The 16,515-nt window shown below is 47.7% G+C and overlaps 1 protein-coding gene across 1 annotated transcript; it reads right to left on the reverse strand.

The window, feature by feature from the left end:
- Positions 1-6,006: 6,006 nt before the first annotated feature.
- Positions 6,007-14,587, reverse strand: Klhl38 (kelch like family member 38). The gene is made up of 4 exons (XM_032890851.1): positions 14,340-14,587; positions 12,381-13,731; positions 7,972-8,077; positions 6,007-6,965 (listed from the first exon to the last, which is right to left on the reverse strand). The coding sequence occupies exons 2-4, from the start codon at positions 13,728-13,730 to the stop codon at positions 6,676-6,678; spliced, it is 1,746 nt and encodes a 581-aa protein (XP_032746742.1). The 5' UTR covers position 13,731; positions 14,340-14,587; the 3' UTR covers positions 6,007-6,675.
- Between the last annotated feature and the right edge of the window lie 1,928 nt (positions 14,588-16,515).

The raw sequence follows: 16,515 nt of genomic DNA on the forward strand, positions 1-16,515 counted from the left end.
GTGCTCTTACTAGGATATTCATTGCTACCTATGAGGTCAGAGTCCAGGGTCAGTCCATGTATAGTCTTTGGGTAGTGGCTTAGTCCCTGGAAGCTCTGGTTGGTTGGCATTGTTGTTCATAAGGGGTCTCGAGCTCCTTCAAGCTCTTCGAGTTCTTTCTCTGATTCCTTCAACGGGGGTCCCGTTCTCAGTTCAGTGGTTTGCTGCTGGCATTCGTATGGCTGCACTCTTAAGTGAGTGTTCTGAGCTAATGCATGAGCTGAGGGGTGATGTAATCAGAGGTGGACCAACCAGTGAGAAGAACTGTGGCTGTGGACATCTGCGGAAATGGAGTGGAAGGACTTTCCATCTGCTGGGCTAATTGCTGACCCTTGGTAAAAGTGGTATTGAGGAGGTTTTCCATTGAGATTGTGTAGACTAATCAGTAACAATGGCAGGAAGAGAGATGAAGTAACAAGAAGAAGCCAGCACTGTGCCTATTGCCCCTCCTAGGCAGACACCCGATGGTCCAGGAAGACTTAGTATCTGTGATAATCCATCATGGGCTTAAAAATTCCATTTTTAGATATGGGCTCTGAGGCTGAGAGAGAAGGCAGCTGGAAACTACTGTCATGACAGCAAGGAACGGAACTGGAATCTGAGGTAGGCTCTTCTGCTCTTAAGTGTGTGTCCTCTACAGCACACTTCGAAGCTATTGGGAAGGGGCAGTAGTCAGGGTCCCTGAGGCTGGCATAGATCTTAATGCCTTCTGAAGGCATTAAGGGAATCAGAGGAGAAATTCTCTGGAAAAAATGACGTGAGAAGATAGTGAGCTGGGAGAACTCTGGGGTTCAGGGGACCAATAGTTCAGGGCTAATAGTTATATATCTTCAGGCTGTATGTATGATCTCAGGCTGACTCTCTGGGTAAAGCTGTCCTCTTCTTCCCTGTCAGATTCCACTGCACTGAAGAATGTCTATAATACCCAGATCTTCAGTAACTTAAACATATTATGTGTATGGATATTTTGCCTGAATGTATGTTTGCACACCAGCAAGTGTTCTTAACTCCTGAGTTTAGGTGGGCAGTGGTGGTGGTACAGGCTTTTACTTCCAGCTCTCAGGAGGTGGATCTTAGAGTTTGAGGCCAGCCAGATCAACAGAGTGAGTTCCAGGACAGCCAGGGCTACACAGAGAAGCCCTGTCTCAAAAAACCCAAAGTCCAAACAAAACAGAATCAAAATTCCTGAGTGATTTCTTCAGCCCCATCTTTGATCAGTTTTAAAGGTCAGACATAATCTGAGCTCCTACCTCAGGGAAGCCAGCCAGCCTGGTAATTAAGTCCCTGTTGCTCCAGAGTTGCATGGACCATCCAGTGCCCTGGAGGCCGGTGTACTTCTTCAACTATTTATTTGTTCTGCCATCTGTTTGCCAAGAACGTGACAAGCCTGACCCTGGGGTCTCAAAGGAGTAAGACTCTGCTTTGACCCCCCCTTCCCCACGAAGAGCTTCTATTCCAACTCAGTTCAAGAGGGTCCTGTGATTGGAGGGTCGGGAAGGTAGGTCTGTTGATAAAATGCTTGCCATGCAAGTATGAATTTAATGCATGGTGTCCATGAGAAAGGCTGGGCATGGTGGCATATGGCTGTCATCCTGGGGCTGGGTATAAGACGGGAGGTGGAAACAGGAGGATCCCTGCAGCTTGTTGGCTGGGCAGCCTAGTCTAATGGTTAAGCTTCAGGCCAGTGAGTGATCCTATCTCAGAAAACAAGGTTATTTGGAGGGTTGAGGAAGAATGACAATTAAGATCATCCTTTGAAAATCTCTCTCTCTCTCTCTCTCTCTCTCTCTCTCTCTCTCTCTCTCACACACACACACACACACACACACACACACACACACACACACACGTGACAGCCTGACTTGTACATTTACAAACATTCCAGCATGTGTGCATGTATGTGTGTGCACACACACAGACAAGTACAAGAACTAAGGAGTGGCTATGACAGCACAGTGCGTAAAGGACTAGAACCAAGGAGGGAAGGCCGGGTAGAATGGTTGGAGAAAGCTTCACAGAACAGAGGAGGTGAAGGCTGAGAAATTTGCTCACTAGGGAAGCCACCAGAGCAGAGGAGGCAGTGTGTACCAAGACAGCGGGGGCATCATGAGTGTGGCATGGTGGGGCTGGGGAGGATTTTAGAACTGGGAAGGGGCCTTAGTCAGGGTTTGTATTGCTGCAATGAAGCACCATGATCAACGAGCAAACTGGGGAGGAAAGGGTTTACTTAGCTTACGCTTCCACATTGCTGTTCATCACAAAAAGAAGTTAGGAGAGGAACTCACACAGGGCAGGGTCTTGGGGGCAGGAGGTGATGCAGAGGCCATGGAGGGGTCCTGCTTACTGGCTTGCTTCCCCTGGCTTGCTCAGCCTGCTTTTTAACAGAAGCAAGGACCGCTAACCCAGGGATGTCACCAGACACAACGGTGGGTACTTCCCCAACAACAGCTAATTAAGAAAATGCCTTACAGTTGGATCTTATGGCGGCATCTTCCCAACTGAGGCCCCCCCTTTCAGACAACTCTAGATTGTCAGACAAGTTGACAGAAGACCAGCCAGCCCAGGAGGATGCAGTGTGTGAGTAAACCCAGCCACAGGTTATCCTCTGGGTTATTCATATTCCATTAGAGATGGTGAAGTCAGTTCCTCCTGTTTGAGAATTTGGTTCTCAACTTTCCTAATGGCGTGGCCCTTTAATATACTTCCTCATGTTCTGGTGACTCCCGGCCACAAAATTATTTCATTGCTACTTCATTATTTCATTGCTATTTCATTGCAATTTTCTACTGTTATGACTCATGAAAATATCTGATGTAGAGGCTGACCCTATTAAAAGGTCATCTGACCCCCCAAAGGACCCACAGGTTGAGAACTGCTGTTTCAGGGTATAGATACCTAAAGCTCTATATTCCTAATCAAGAAGCATTCTTAATCGTAGCTGCAGATGAGTCTCCTTTCTGGAGGGTGAGGGGTAGTCCTAGACCTGGGAGGTAAGCATTACCTTGAAGCATCTTCTACCTATGAACAGAGAATCAGGAAGGGTCTTCATGGGATAGGCCCATGACAGTGTCTGATGGGTGCCTGACTCAGTATCTGGGTGACCATTTCTGTGTGTGACCTCAGGACAGTTGGACCTCCTTTGTAGACACCCACTGGGACTTGGGCTGAGAAGACACTGTCCAGCTCTGGACACCGCTCTCCCCTCTAACTCAGCTCGCATTGCCCACCGTCCCTGACTCAGTTTCCTCTTCTGCTGCCTGTTCTTTGTCAGCTCTCCCCATGCTCTCCTGCTCTCTCTTTTATCTCAGGATGGAGTGTTTGATATTTGCTTTGATGTTTTCTTTCCTAACCCCTGATCAGTTTCACTTCCCACTTCTTCTCTTGCTGTCTGTGGAGGTGATTGGTCAGGCCACTTGACACTTTCTTTTTAACCCAGGGGGGCTTCCCAATTGGGTTAAGAGCAGCTAAGATAGAACACAGTAAACAGTAAGTGATAACTTGGGGTTATCCATAGGAAAGCAGAGTCTAACAGCATGGAGGGTAGGCAGCTGCCCAGCTAATGTGCTGCCTAAGGCATATGTAAAACTGTAAGGCTGTGTGTGTCTTTCATCTGGGGACATAAATGGTCCAAGGCAGGACAGAAGCCCCGTGCCAGGATTTTTAATAATTATTTACTACCAAAAGTTTATGTACCAGGTGATCCCGATTAAGTTGACAGCATTAACTATCACAGGAGTATAAGGGACAATGGAGGTATTCAAATACAGAGCTGACCCAAGTCTCAGAGGGGAACTATATGCTGAGGGACCCCTCGATGCAATGTTTCTTAGTCTGCTGTGTAAAGTATGAATTGAAATTACAACTGGTTTATCCATAGAGGCAATTGTGCATACAAAGACCTAGGGTAGAGGTAGGAAGGGAGGGGAGGGAAGATGGAGGGAGGCGGGGAAATCAGAGGCAGTGGCAGTGATGGGCATGACAAAGGCTGAGACGGGTGCTGTAGGGCTATGAAAGACTCTTGAGGATAAATAAAAGGTTGGGAAGTTCTGGAGCATGTTGGGCTGGACAGTAACATGACCAGGAAGGCAGGGCTGGGTGTATTGTTCAAGGAAGGATATGGGGGAGGGACATGGAAGTCTCCTGTCACTTTAGGGGACTAGCCAAGAGATGAGGATGCATTGCCCTGGAGAAGTCACAAGGAAGGCACAGGGACTGGGGTATATTTTTTTAATCTGTCTTGGGGATGTCACTGGGAGGATGAGTGGATAGTTAGATGAGTGATCAGGGAAGGGAGACATTCTGAACAGAGATGTGGGGAGGTAGAAATGAGCCTTGTAGGTTGAAGTCTGGGAAAACGATTTCCTGGAAGAAGGGGAAGCACGTGTGGACATGGGAAAAGGGGCCATGCTTGGGATGTATAATCCTGAATGGCAGCATGGCTATTGTGAAATGAAATACAGGGGCTAGATGGGAGACAAGGTCCTAAAACAAGAGTGGAGATCCTGGAACGAGGTTTGAGGAAGGGTACCAGTCTCTGATGCTCACCTGAGTGAGCTGGGATCGGAAGAACAAGGGGATGAACTGTCTTTATCACACACACACACACACACACACACACACACACACACACACACACTCGTGTGCTAGCATGCATGTATATGCACACGGGTGCATTTATGTGTATGCATATTTTATCTGCACATATCAGCGTTACATGAATGTCTGGTATGTGTGTGTGTGTGGCCTGCTGAAGTCAGAAGAGGAGTAATATACAACTACATGCTTTTTTTAGTGAATGTGCCCATCCAAGGAGATTAAAAAAATGGCCTAAGAATTGACATTTCAAGCATATCTCCATTTAGACTAAGTTGTGAAAATGAGGAGACAAAACTGAGTCAGAGCAAAGAGAAGTCAGAGCAAGAGGTGTCGTGGAAGTGGGGAAAGGAAGGTAGTTCAAGGTGGGCAGTGTAGTCAGTCAGCGTGGGTAACAAATGAAGCTGGACTGTTTGGGCAGTGTTTGCATTACTGGATACCTTCCAAGTTCATATTTAAGGAGAAATAGGACCAAGAGTCTGACTGGAGAGACTTCAAAGAGAATGGATTAAAGCTAGAAGTGTAGTTTCATGGGTGGAATCCTTGTCTTGCATGTACAATGCCTCGGGTTTGATGCCCAGTGAAGCATGAGCCGAGAATGGTGGTACATACCTGTAATCTCACAACTCAGGCAGTGGAGGTAGGAGGAATAGAAGGTCAAGGCTACATAGTGTTTGAGGTCAACCTAGGTTGCATGAATCTCTGTATCATAAAAGGGGAGAGGGTTAGAGAAGGGGGCAGCATGTAAGCTGGTTGGCAGGAACAATGGTGCAGGCAGAGTCCCTGCACCATCATTAAGTGTATTGCCTCATAGAGAAAGCCTGAGGTGCTAAGGTCAGAAAGCAGGAAGAAAGGAGAAGCAACACTGAGAAGGAAGATTGGCTCCAGCGTGTGGGCATTCTGGATCCAGAGCCGGAACAGCAGAGCTTATTCCAGATGCTTCCATGGATGAGAAATAACTTTCCTTACATACTGAGATTGCCTAGTAGTGGCCAGGACAGGATGGGAAAGAAAGTAGCCATGGTGGTCTTCAGTGGTCACAGCAGAACTGGGCTGCAGTTGACCATGGCTCCAGCTAGGGTTACCTAGGATGCCGTTCAGAAATACAGACCTGTAGACCTCACTTCAGAGAACCTCTGGGCATCCATCTTGAATGGGACTACTCAGTGCTGTTTCCAAATGTCTCCCTGGTGACCATATCACTCGGGCAGCACTGAGAACCTCGGATGGGTACATCAGCTTTTTCATTGGCCTGACATTGAGTCAAGGCATTTGGAAGTGAAAGGGACACACGGAGGGTCAGCCCTGACAACCAGAGGCTTCCTGAGAGAATCCGTTAGCTTTCCCCAGAAAGGCCATTCTCACAACCCTTACTGAAATGATGCTCTAGTTTAATTCCACAGCTTGATAGCTTCCTGGGGCCTGGAAGAAAACAGGCACCAGAAGCAAACTTTGTTCTGTTCTTATGTTCTTCATTACAGAATAATTTTGCAAACCCTAGGTAGATACTGAACTGAGTCTTCTTTCAATGAGCTGTATTCACAGAACGTATGGAAACAGTCGTGACTGGTTTCTCATGCTGTCACCTGGCCTGAGGGGTGATTCCAAGGGTTCAAGGGTTCTCTTGGGTCCCTAGGCCTCTCATTCTGGATGTTTGGGGTGTCCTGGGCGTGTGTGTGTGTGTGTGTGTGTGTGTGTGTGTGTGTGTGTGTCCATATGTGTGGTTGTGTCCGTGTCCAGAATTCTTTCATCCTCTGAGAAACCCCTTTTGTCTTATTTAATGCAGTTTGGGCTGTCAATCAAGTAGTTAACCCCACTTCCATCTGGAGGGATGTGATCTAGACCTATCCAGTTATAATAGTGCCCTTTCAGACATTGGTTCAAGAGGTAAGGATGGAATTGTATAAAGCATCCACTGGCATTCTAAAGAGAAGACTACTCTGTAGAAGTGGTAGCTCTGACTCCCTCTGCTCTAGGCCTCTGGAGCTGGACTGCGGTCTCTCCCACCACAGCTTTATGAACTGAGATAAGTTCCCGTGGCCCTCATGAGAGGCTGGTCATGTGGGGTATGCACTGGAGAGTAAGGCAGGCATGGTCAAAGAGTGTGTGAGGTAGCTGTCCCTGGGATGTCCAGGTGTCCGTCTCTGGGTCATAGCAGTCAAAGGAAGCTGAGTCCTCGATGTTACAGTCTGTGGTCAGCCGCCGTCCACCCGTCACGTACAGCTTGTTTCCCATCACCGTGGCCCCATGGTGCATCCTTCGGTCTTTCATGTCCGCGCACTTGACAAATCTGTTGGACTGAGGATCGTAAGCAAGAATCCTCCTTGTGTAACCTGGAAGTCCAATAACACGAACATCTGTGGGTTGCTTACCTGTGGCTGTGGGTCAGTGGTTGATGAGTGCTTCTGCTCCCCAGTCACCCCAGGCTGAGACCCTGGGCTGGAGCACGGATGCCCAGGTACCCTGCTGCAACCTGACCTGTGCCAGAGCTGAGTCTCACAGCTGGGTCTCTCAGGCCCTGACCCAAATTTAGGCAGCATGTAAGACATTGGTGGGGTAGGGGCAGATTCTTCCTTCCAGAAGGTTCCTCAGGTTCATTGGCATTTTTACCTCTCCTAATTTACCCCCAGAGCCATAGTCATTCAAGGAAAGGATCCTTCTTTGTGACTCAGAAATGGTTGCCCATGGCAGGCTATTAGGTAGTTACTTTGAGGGGCCCTATTTTACTGACAGGCAAACCAGGGCATAGAAAGATGAATAACTACAAAAAGTATGTAACCATTTAGTGGGAGAATTGGGACTTGAACCCAAGTCTTGTTGACCCCTATACCAACCCTGTTAACCATAATATATTAGGCATTTTTAGAGAAATGATGCACTGGAAGCCATTTTTGTTCTTACTCATAGTATCATCATCATTGTTAATGATTACTTATAATAATAGTATTATTATTATTATTATTATTATTATTATTATTACTAATTTTGAGACGGGGGTCACACACTGTTGTCTAGTCTGAACTGGAACTCACTATGTAGCCCAGACTGGCTTCAAACTAGTGATGCTCCTGTTTCAGCCTCCCACGTGCTCAAATTACAGGTAGTTTGAACCACTACAGCTAGACAGCATCAAATGTCTGCAGAATGGGCACCATTTTATCCCTTGTTCATACGGAGAGGCATGGAGAAGCTTCCAGGTGAATACTCTTGCCTGGCTTTGCACACTCTCCCCAGAGAATGTGCTGCCCGTAGAATAACAATCTCCCTGTCAGCATCAGCAACCATTTCCCCTAAGGGATGCCACGTTTGTCCCCAGCCACCCATCCTCTGTTATCTCACCTCCTACAATGACGATCTTTTCCCCCAGTACCACTGCGGGGGCGCATACATTCTTGATCATCCTTGTCTCCATTTTGTACCACGTGTTTCTGGAAATGTGGTAAACCTGGTGAGGGAATCAGAATTATGGCAACAAAACTTAAAGCTAGCTTCTTTAAAAGAGAAAAGAGGTAGTTGTTTGTTACAGCTTTTCTTTAGTGTGTACATGTGTGTGTGTATATGTGTGTATGTGTGTACATATATCTTTGTGTGTGTGTTTGTATCTTTGTGTGTGTGAATGTGTGTGTGTGTGAATGTGTGTGTGTGTGAATGTGTGGTGTGTGTGTGTGCGTGTGTGTGTGTGTGTGTGTGTGTGTGTGTGTGTGTGTGTGTGTGTGTTTGTGTGTAGATGCCTCAGCTCAATTGTGAAGGCCAGAGCATAGCTTTGGGATTTTGGTTCTCCGCTTCCACCATGTGCATTCCAGGGTTTGAGCTGAGGTCATCAGTCTTGTGACAAGAGTCATTATCATTGACCCAAGTAGTCATTTAAAGGGCGAATCAGAAATGAAGTTTTCCTTTCTATTTCTTTTCATGATTTCAATTGTGGGTATTACTGTCAGCAAATGAACAATTGCTGGCAGAGAGAAGAATGTACTAGAAGTTAGTCATGTGACCCGATGAGACTAATGGCGGTATTTCCATTGAATGGACCGAGTTTTGCATTGAGGTAGACACTTCCCTTCATGGGATATTTTATTCTTTTAATGAGAAATGGAGGTCGTGGATATTTAGGAAACCGATTATTTTTCTAATAATTTTTATTTCTAGCTCATGTTTATATTTCTAAATGTTCCTGTGTAGCCGAGAGGGTCAGAGAACCAAGAATAAGTTTGAAGCTATCTAAGGAAGGCTTTGGAACAGTTTATGCCTGAGAGGAATTAGAGGTTTTGGGAAAGAAGGGAAGCAAGAGAAGAAGAAGACAGCAAAGAGGAGAGGGTAGGCTCATTAGCTCTCCTCTGAAATGTGGGTTGAATCAAGATTTGTTGATTTCCTAGGCTTAAAAGTCAAATATGAATTTCAAAGCTAATTTGTAGCAAGCAAAACTTAGCACAGAAGATAAAGGGACTCCACATAAGAAAGGAAGAAACAAAGATATTTGTTAACAGAGGAAAACAACATAGTAGTTGTCACTGAAACTTCTTCCCATATAAAATATAATTTCTAGCTTTATCAAAGACCTTATTCTTACCATTAGATAAAAGTTGGAGACTGAGGATATAAGGCACTTGGTAGAGTGTAGTATGTATGTATGTATGTATGTATGTATGTATGTATGTACGTATGTATGTATATGCTGATCCCAGAACCACATAAACAGGATGTGGTTGGTGTCACAGCCTAGTCATCTTAGGCTACACAGGGAGTTCAAGGTCAGCCTGGGCTACATGAGACTTGTTTTTAAAAGAATGAGTAGGGGCTGGAGAGACAGCTCAGTGCTTAAGAGAGCTGGGTGCTCTTCCTGAGGATCTGAACTCAGTTCTGACCAACTGACATGGTGGCTCACAGTGTCTTTAGTTCCGGCTCCAGAGAATCAGATGTCCTCTTCTGGTCCCTAGAGCCACTGCGTGCATGTGGTGCACTGATATATAAGCAGGCAAAACACACAGAAAAATACATCTTTAAAAACAAATAAATAAGCAGCAAGAAGAATTTGACATCCACCCTTCATCAGGTAGATAGACTCAGAGATGCTCAGTGATTTGCCCAAGGCTACACAGCCAGATTGTGTGGAAATGGTGGTTTCTGGTTGTTTTCGAGACCGAGACCCCATCGGGATCTATATCACTCCTTCTTGCTGTTTGAAGCCTGAAGGAGGCTGAGTGTAGTCACAGTGCCTGGGAAGCTCATTTGCTGCATCTGAAAATACACTGGTGACACACCCCTTGAGAAGTGGGATCCTCACGGGAAAAGCAAACGCAGCTTGCATTTTACTCCAGTGAGCGATTTCCTCCTGGCCTTCTGTTCCCTCAGCTTTGTGTGGCTGTGGCAAGGTGACCATGAAGTGATCTTCCCTTATAGTGTGAGATCTGCATTGCCATCCAGCAGCAGAGGCAGACCAAAGGCCAGGGAGATAGGGACCGTACACATTTACCTCGTCTAGTGTCACCATTGAAAGACAGCACTGGAAGGGACACATGCATCAGATGGAGAAAACGCTGCCTCTGCCTGAAAACCTATCCTGTGCCAACAAGTGACCCCCAGCATTCATTTAAAACTGTTTAACTGAGTGTCCACTTCAAAGCTAGTGCTAGGCAGGAAAGAAAAGCATGTAAATTAACGCTTTCACCGTCCCTGGCTTTCCTCAGTTATAACACAAAAGGGTCACTCACAAGTCCCTATTTGCTTGGCTTTGTTTTAGTTTTGCGTTTATTCTTAGGAAGTCAGTGACAGTTTTGTAGTGTGCAGTCACCAGCGTGTTTGTTGATTCTATTACGAAAACCAGCCAGAGATGGTGGAGGGGTGGGGTTCAGGGTTTCCACAAATGTGAGCTGGTGGTTCTCTTGAGTCTTTCCCAGCTCAAGTCAATGTGTGGGACTGAGAAGGGCACTTCTGAAGAGTGAGGCTCTACACGGTCAGGGGGAGTGTGAGCTGCAAGAAAGAAGTGGAGGGGAAGTAACCTCCGGCGGCTCTGAAAGTGTCTAAGCCATCACCATTCCTTGCGTGGACTTCTGGGAGAATCTCCCAGCTCTTCTCCAGTCCCTCTTCTAGAAGCACAGAGGGAGCTAAAATGCCAATCCGCTTTGATGCTCTCTCTGCCCATACTGGTCAGGTTGCCATCCCCGTTTCTCGACAAGTCCAGTGGTAACAGCCTCACCTCCACCAGCCCTTCTGGAATGTTCCGGAATCTTGATGGGAGGGGTTCGGAGGCAGCATTGGATGGAGGAGGTTGCTGGGTTAGTGTGGGACGGGAACGAGGAAGATTACACAGGGGTTAGCACCTGTTCTCCTCAGCGACCACCCTGCATATCCTTCTTCCTCCTTGCTCTGCCTGGCCTCATGTGCCACACTCTCGGCTCCCCAGGCAGTGGGCTGAGCCTCCTCCTTTTTCTTCTGGGCCTTTGTAGGAAGACTCTTTATCCAGAATTACTCCCTCCCTCTGCAGATAACTCTAACTCCCTCAGCTGTCAGAGAGCTCTTTGCTCCCAGTTGGGCCCTGTCTTCCGTGCATCTCAGCACCCACTTGGACTCCCCTTTCATCCTTTCTTATCTGCCAGCTCTCCTCCTCTGCTTCTCTGTTGCTCAAATCAGCTTAAGCCGAATGCAGAGTTCTCTTCAAAGCCGTCTGTTCATTCCCTCCGGTCCCATTCAGGACACCTCCTAAGCTCTCAGAGCACCTGGATCTTCAGATTCTGAATGTCGACTGCTTTGTAAATGCCTTGAAGGTTAAACGTAACTTTCTGTTCCCTCCTCCTAGGACTCCAGAGCCTTTACAGTGGCCAATGTTCAATATGACACACATGGATGAACAGAGGCCACCCTTGGGGTCTTCTGTGTGGCAAAGAGCAGCTTACCATGTATGCAGCAATTGCTAGAAGTGTGCATGAAGCTGGGAAACACGATATTCTGATGGAGCCTTTTGCAAACACTTCTCAGAGATTGTTTAGGTGAATTTCTCCTGTCATTTAAGGCACAGGTTCCCAGACCTAGCCACGCTTCAGATCCTCTTGGAGACTTTTGTAAAGTACAGATGCCAGATCCCATGCTGAGAGACTTGGATTCAGAAGAGCCGAGGTCAGGTTCCAGGGGATTTGTTGATTGAGGGTGGAGTAGGCTTAGAGTCTTTTTGTGAAGACTTACTGATATGGGATAGTGCAATGTGTTTGTCATTATATATGCAGCCATCCAAAAGGATTTTGCTTAGTATGTTTCAACAAAAACTTCTAGGTTATTTTTCCATCAAGTGAAAACAAGCTCTATGTAAATGGGGGTGCCTTAGTCTCACAATAAGAATTCATAAATAAAACAACACTGAAAAGCTCATTCTCTTTGTTCTCGGCAAAAGACAAATGTGTGCATGTGTGTGCATACTGGGTGTGTGCCTATGTGAGTATATGTGCACATATATGTGTGTGTTCTCACATGTACACACATTTGTACATATATATGCTTTTATGTGGATACAAGTACATATGGATATGTATACTTATATGCACATATGGCCATATGTATATGCATATACGTACAGATATGTATATTCCATTATTTGTCTGCATTTACATGTGCATGCTATGATAAATATGATTGTATGGATATACTCACAAATGCATATATATATATATCATATATCATATGCATGTGTGTGTATGTGTGTGTGTGTGTGTGTGCAAACACACTTGGTACTAACATGATGAGAAGGACCAACGGATTACCTGGATAAGGCGCACAGGGTTCTGCATGATGTCCTCACCCCCAAAAAGATAGAGCCTTTGGTCCTTTACTGCAACGGCAGGGTGGAGCACAGCCACTGGCATGTCGGCCATGCTCTCCCAGACATCACGGATGCTGTCATACCTCTCCATGGAGCCTAGAAGCTCCTGCCCTTCTCCAGTACCCCCAATGGAGAAGATGAAGTTCCTGTGGGTAGTGCTTCTGTGGGAGTAACGGGCTACCAGCATGGGCTCCCCCATCCTCCACTGGTTGAGTTTCATAGAGAAGATATAAACACTGCAGCTGATGAGACCCTTCCCCTCTCTGACAGCCATGCCCCCAAGCACATAGACGCTTCTGTGCAAGGTGACAGCCGAGGCCTTGTACAACCGTGTGGGAAGTTTGGCTAGGCTCTGCCACTGGCCAGTCTGTATGCTATAGAGCAAGACGTCCCTGGTGGTCTGCTGGTTGTCCTTCCGTCCCCCAAGGAGGAGGAGGAAGTCTTGGTAGGAGCTCCTTGGGGGCGTGTGCCATAGGAGTTTACAATCCTGGGCACTGGGACCATACAGAGAGAATATCTGCTTCTTGGCCATCTCCAGGATGGCTTGGCAAGCAGGCGAGGACTGCAGGAGGGCATCACTGGCGATGAAGTGGTGGAAGAAGGCTGGGTGGATGTACTGCAGACGGACCTGCTGCAGCAGTTCCTGCATGTATCTCCATCGGGCTTGGAGGTCGTGCTTCACCCAAGCCATGAGCGCCTCAAACACCTTCTCCTCCTCTCCACAGAGCTTGTCATCTCCCAGGTAGTCCCTCAGCTCCACGACACAGAGCTCCTTCAGGTCAGCTGACGCTGCCACCTCTGGGAAGTAAGTCAGGGCCACTTCCCTCGCTTTCTTCTTAAGACTGTCACAGCTTAAGATTTCTGCAAGTCTGACCAGGCCCAGGCAGTTGCTGGGAGCCAGCTGGCTCTGGAGGTATGAGGAGCAGGCCTCAAACATCCGGGGATACTGCAGCATAGCAGCCGCCTCCATCAGGGGGAGGACGTTGGCAGCTGAGATGTGTACCTCTCCCGTGTACACATACGTGATGACCTGTTCCAGAGTTGTGGAACTGATGCCTTTCAACTGCACTTTGGCCTCTCTGCTCTCCCGGAAGTGGCTGCAGAACATGGCCCTGAAGTAGGGGCTGCTGGAAGCCAGCACATTGCGGTGGCAAGGGACCTCGCAGGCCCCGGAGCAGATGCTCACGTCAGTGAGGATCTTGCTTTGTCTTAAGCCATTGAGCTGTCTTAACAAGTCAGAAGAAAAGTTCTGGTCTTTGAAGACAACCGCATCTGGTAACTCCTCATCCATCCTACAAAGAAGGAGGGAAGCCTCAAATGGAAGCAAAGCCAAGGCTCTCTCACAGAGTATACTGCCGGGGTTCACTGTGAGGAGCTCCCAGTCTCGTTCAGTGCTATCTATTTACCAAGACAGTGGAATCACAAACAGTAGAGCACATTGGAAATCAAAGAGGAAGCCACCCTCACCCTAGACCACAGAGTGATCTACTTCAGGCTGTTATTATCTTCAGAGATAAAAGACACATAGCATCTCCAGCTACTCATAGACATCTTCCAACCAAAGTGGATAGTCAGGGAATCACACATTAGCCTGCCACAAGACTACTCCATGCCTTTGGCAAGAAATATATGCCTTTGTCCAGCACCTCAACCGACTTGCCAGTTAGTTCATCTACAGATCTTTCTGGGGGTTAGTAATTCACCAAGGCTAGGATTTGGGGGTGTGGCCGTCTGGTCACTGGACAGAACTGAGGGATAGAAGATCTAGATAGAAGATCATTGAGCTCATTGGTTTTTATTTTTAGGATGTAATTAATAGAGGACAAAGACTAAACCCGTCTGTGGTTTATTGGTGACACAGGCAGTCTGTGCTGAGGAATGACCTACTGGGGACACTTACCTTCTTTTGCTGCAGTGACATCCACTGATGCTGGGTCTGTCTTGTCCTCTCAGGATTTCTACCTTAGGCTCGGAGTAAAGCCATAAACCCCGGGCCTTTCCGTTGGCAAATTCTCCGTCCTAGGAGAGTTCTGGATTTGTTTATGCTGCAGGCACTTTCACAGTTTCTAGAGCTCTGTGCGAGGGCTGCTGGGCAGGCAGACAGTGTATACATTCCAAGGCTAAGAATAGCTGCATATGTACTTTCCAATGTTATGACATGTGACTTTCCAGTTGCCTTCTGCAGCCACCCGAGGGCCTGCAGGGCTGCGCATGCCCACATGCCTTGTTTCCTTGGTGAGTGTTTACGTCGGTATAAATAGAACGAAAGGAACGAGTTCTGCAACCGAGGCTTTGCTGCCCATTTGGATGCATCCCGAGTCCCTTGTCCTAAGAGTGCCTGGGAACTTTAGATGTCTGTAAACAGGTTGCTGTGACCTGTGTAGAATCACTGAAGACAGCTCTGGGTCACAGTCGCGGTGGCAGGTGGTCATGGGAGAGGCAGAGTGGACAGAACCCTGGGTGCTCTTCAGTAGATGTACATCCAGCCCCTCCTGCCTGACAGGATTGCTGTGAGGGCTGTGGTTTCCTTTCTAGGCTCTCAAAGCAAAGGAGCACAGAGGAAAGGCCAGTTTTGGTTTTTTGTTTCCTAAATATTTTTAAGCGTCCTGTAGTTTCTAGACTTGTGAAAGTCTTGACTGAAATTGGGCCCTCTGTCCCTATGGTGTTCTCCCTCTCTCTCCCTCCCTCCCTCCCTCCTTCCCTTCCCCCCTACATGTGCATTCTGACTTATAATAACCCTGTGTCTCTCGGCCATTTGCCCCTTCTGGATACTTGCTCACTGCTCTTCAGCTGGGCTGTCTTAGACCTCAGGCTTCTTTTTCTGTCTCCTCTCACCAGACAGAAGTGAGTTACATGCAGGAGGAAGGCACGGTGATCTAGGGGGAAAGAGAACAGTGAAGAATGGGATGAGGGGAAAGGAGGAGGACGACAAGGAGGAGGGACAGAGGAGAGTGAAGAAGAGGGAAGGGAAAATGGAGAAAGAAGAAAGAAAAAGAGAAAGCAAGAGGGAGGGAGGGAAGATGAGAAATAGGAAGTGGAGGGGAGACAGGGGGATGGAAGGGAGAAGTGGAGGAGCTGGGGGGAGGAAGAAGGAGAGGAGGGAGGGAGAAAGAACAAAGAGAAAAATGAGGAGGAAGAAAAGGCACTACAGAGGAAGATGGTAGGAAGAAAAGGAGGAACAGGAGGACCAGAAGAAGGAAGAGAAGGGAAATGCTGGTGGGTATGGGGAAGGCAATGGCAGAGGCGGTCAGGCCTACAGTGATGAGAATTGGATCAGTGGAAGGGTTGGGGGCGGGACAAGTGTAGGCCACTCATCTGGGCACTGCTCTCCATGATGATTGCTCTTGGCATAAAGGCCTGGCTTCCTCTTCCCACATGGCTCAGGCTTTTGCGACAGCCTGTCATGCTGGTTTTAGTTTTTGTTTCTGGTCTCTCCACTGTTAACCACCTCTACCTTGTTGCCACAGAGTAAGCCCTGGGAAGACAAGTCAGGACCTGCCAGGCCCCACATCACCCCTCTGCTGGCTCCCTTGTCAAGAGCGCTTCTTAGCAGGAGGCAGCTTGGCCGCCTGGCCCTTCCCAGAACCACGTCTCCCACTTGTATAATTTTGTCTTGCTTCAGCTTATAGGTCCCTGCACATATGTGTTAGTATCTGTTGAGGAGTTAGGGCTGGCCTGGCTTCTAGGGTACTCAGGGCAGGGCGGAAGGAGTGTTCTCACTCATAGGTCATAGCCCCCCAAAGAATTCAGCTGCTCAAAGGCAAAACGTACATCCAAAGCATGGCGTTGGGTCCAGGAGTCTAGAGGCAGACATTGGTGGTAACAGAAAGCCAGTGACAAAAGGGTCAGTTATTCAGGAGATAAGGAACAGAGATTGGAGCTGAGGGCAGGGGCTGGGGATGCTGGCCATTCCTGGGCTTCTGAGGCATGCTGAGGACATGGGTGAACAGTTACATCTCTGACAGGGGCCTGGCGACCCTCTGCTCAGTACTCTGTGCGTTCGTGTGCATTCTTTGCTTGGCCTATCTCCTGTTGCACTGCCCCATTCATCCTTCCACACGCGGTCCATGTGCTAG

The sequence above is a fragment of the Rattus rattus genome, chromosome 1 (genome assembly GCF_011064425.1).
Source record: "Rattus rattus isolate New Zealand chromosome 1, Rrattus_CSIRO_v1, whole genome shotgun sequence".
NCBI lineage: Eukaryota > Metazoa > Chordata > Mammalia > Rodentia > Muridae > Rattus > Rattus rattus.

Coding starts and splice junctions, on each gene's coding strand:
- Klhl38 (XM_032890851.1), bottom strand. CDS start 13,730: ATGGATGAGGAGTTACCAGATGCGGTTGTCTTCAAAGACCAGAACTTT. Junction 8,078..12,380: donor ACCCTGTGCGCCTTATCCAG/GTAATCCGTTGG, acceptor TTCCCTCACCAG/GTTTACCACATTTCCAGAAA. Junction 6,966..7,971: donor AAAGATCGTCATTGTAGGAG/GTGAGATAACAG, acceptor TTGGACTTCCAG/GTTACACAAGGAGGATTCTT.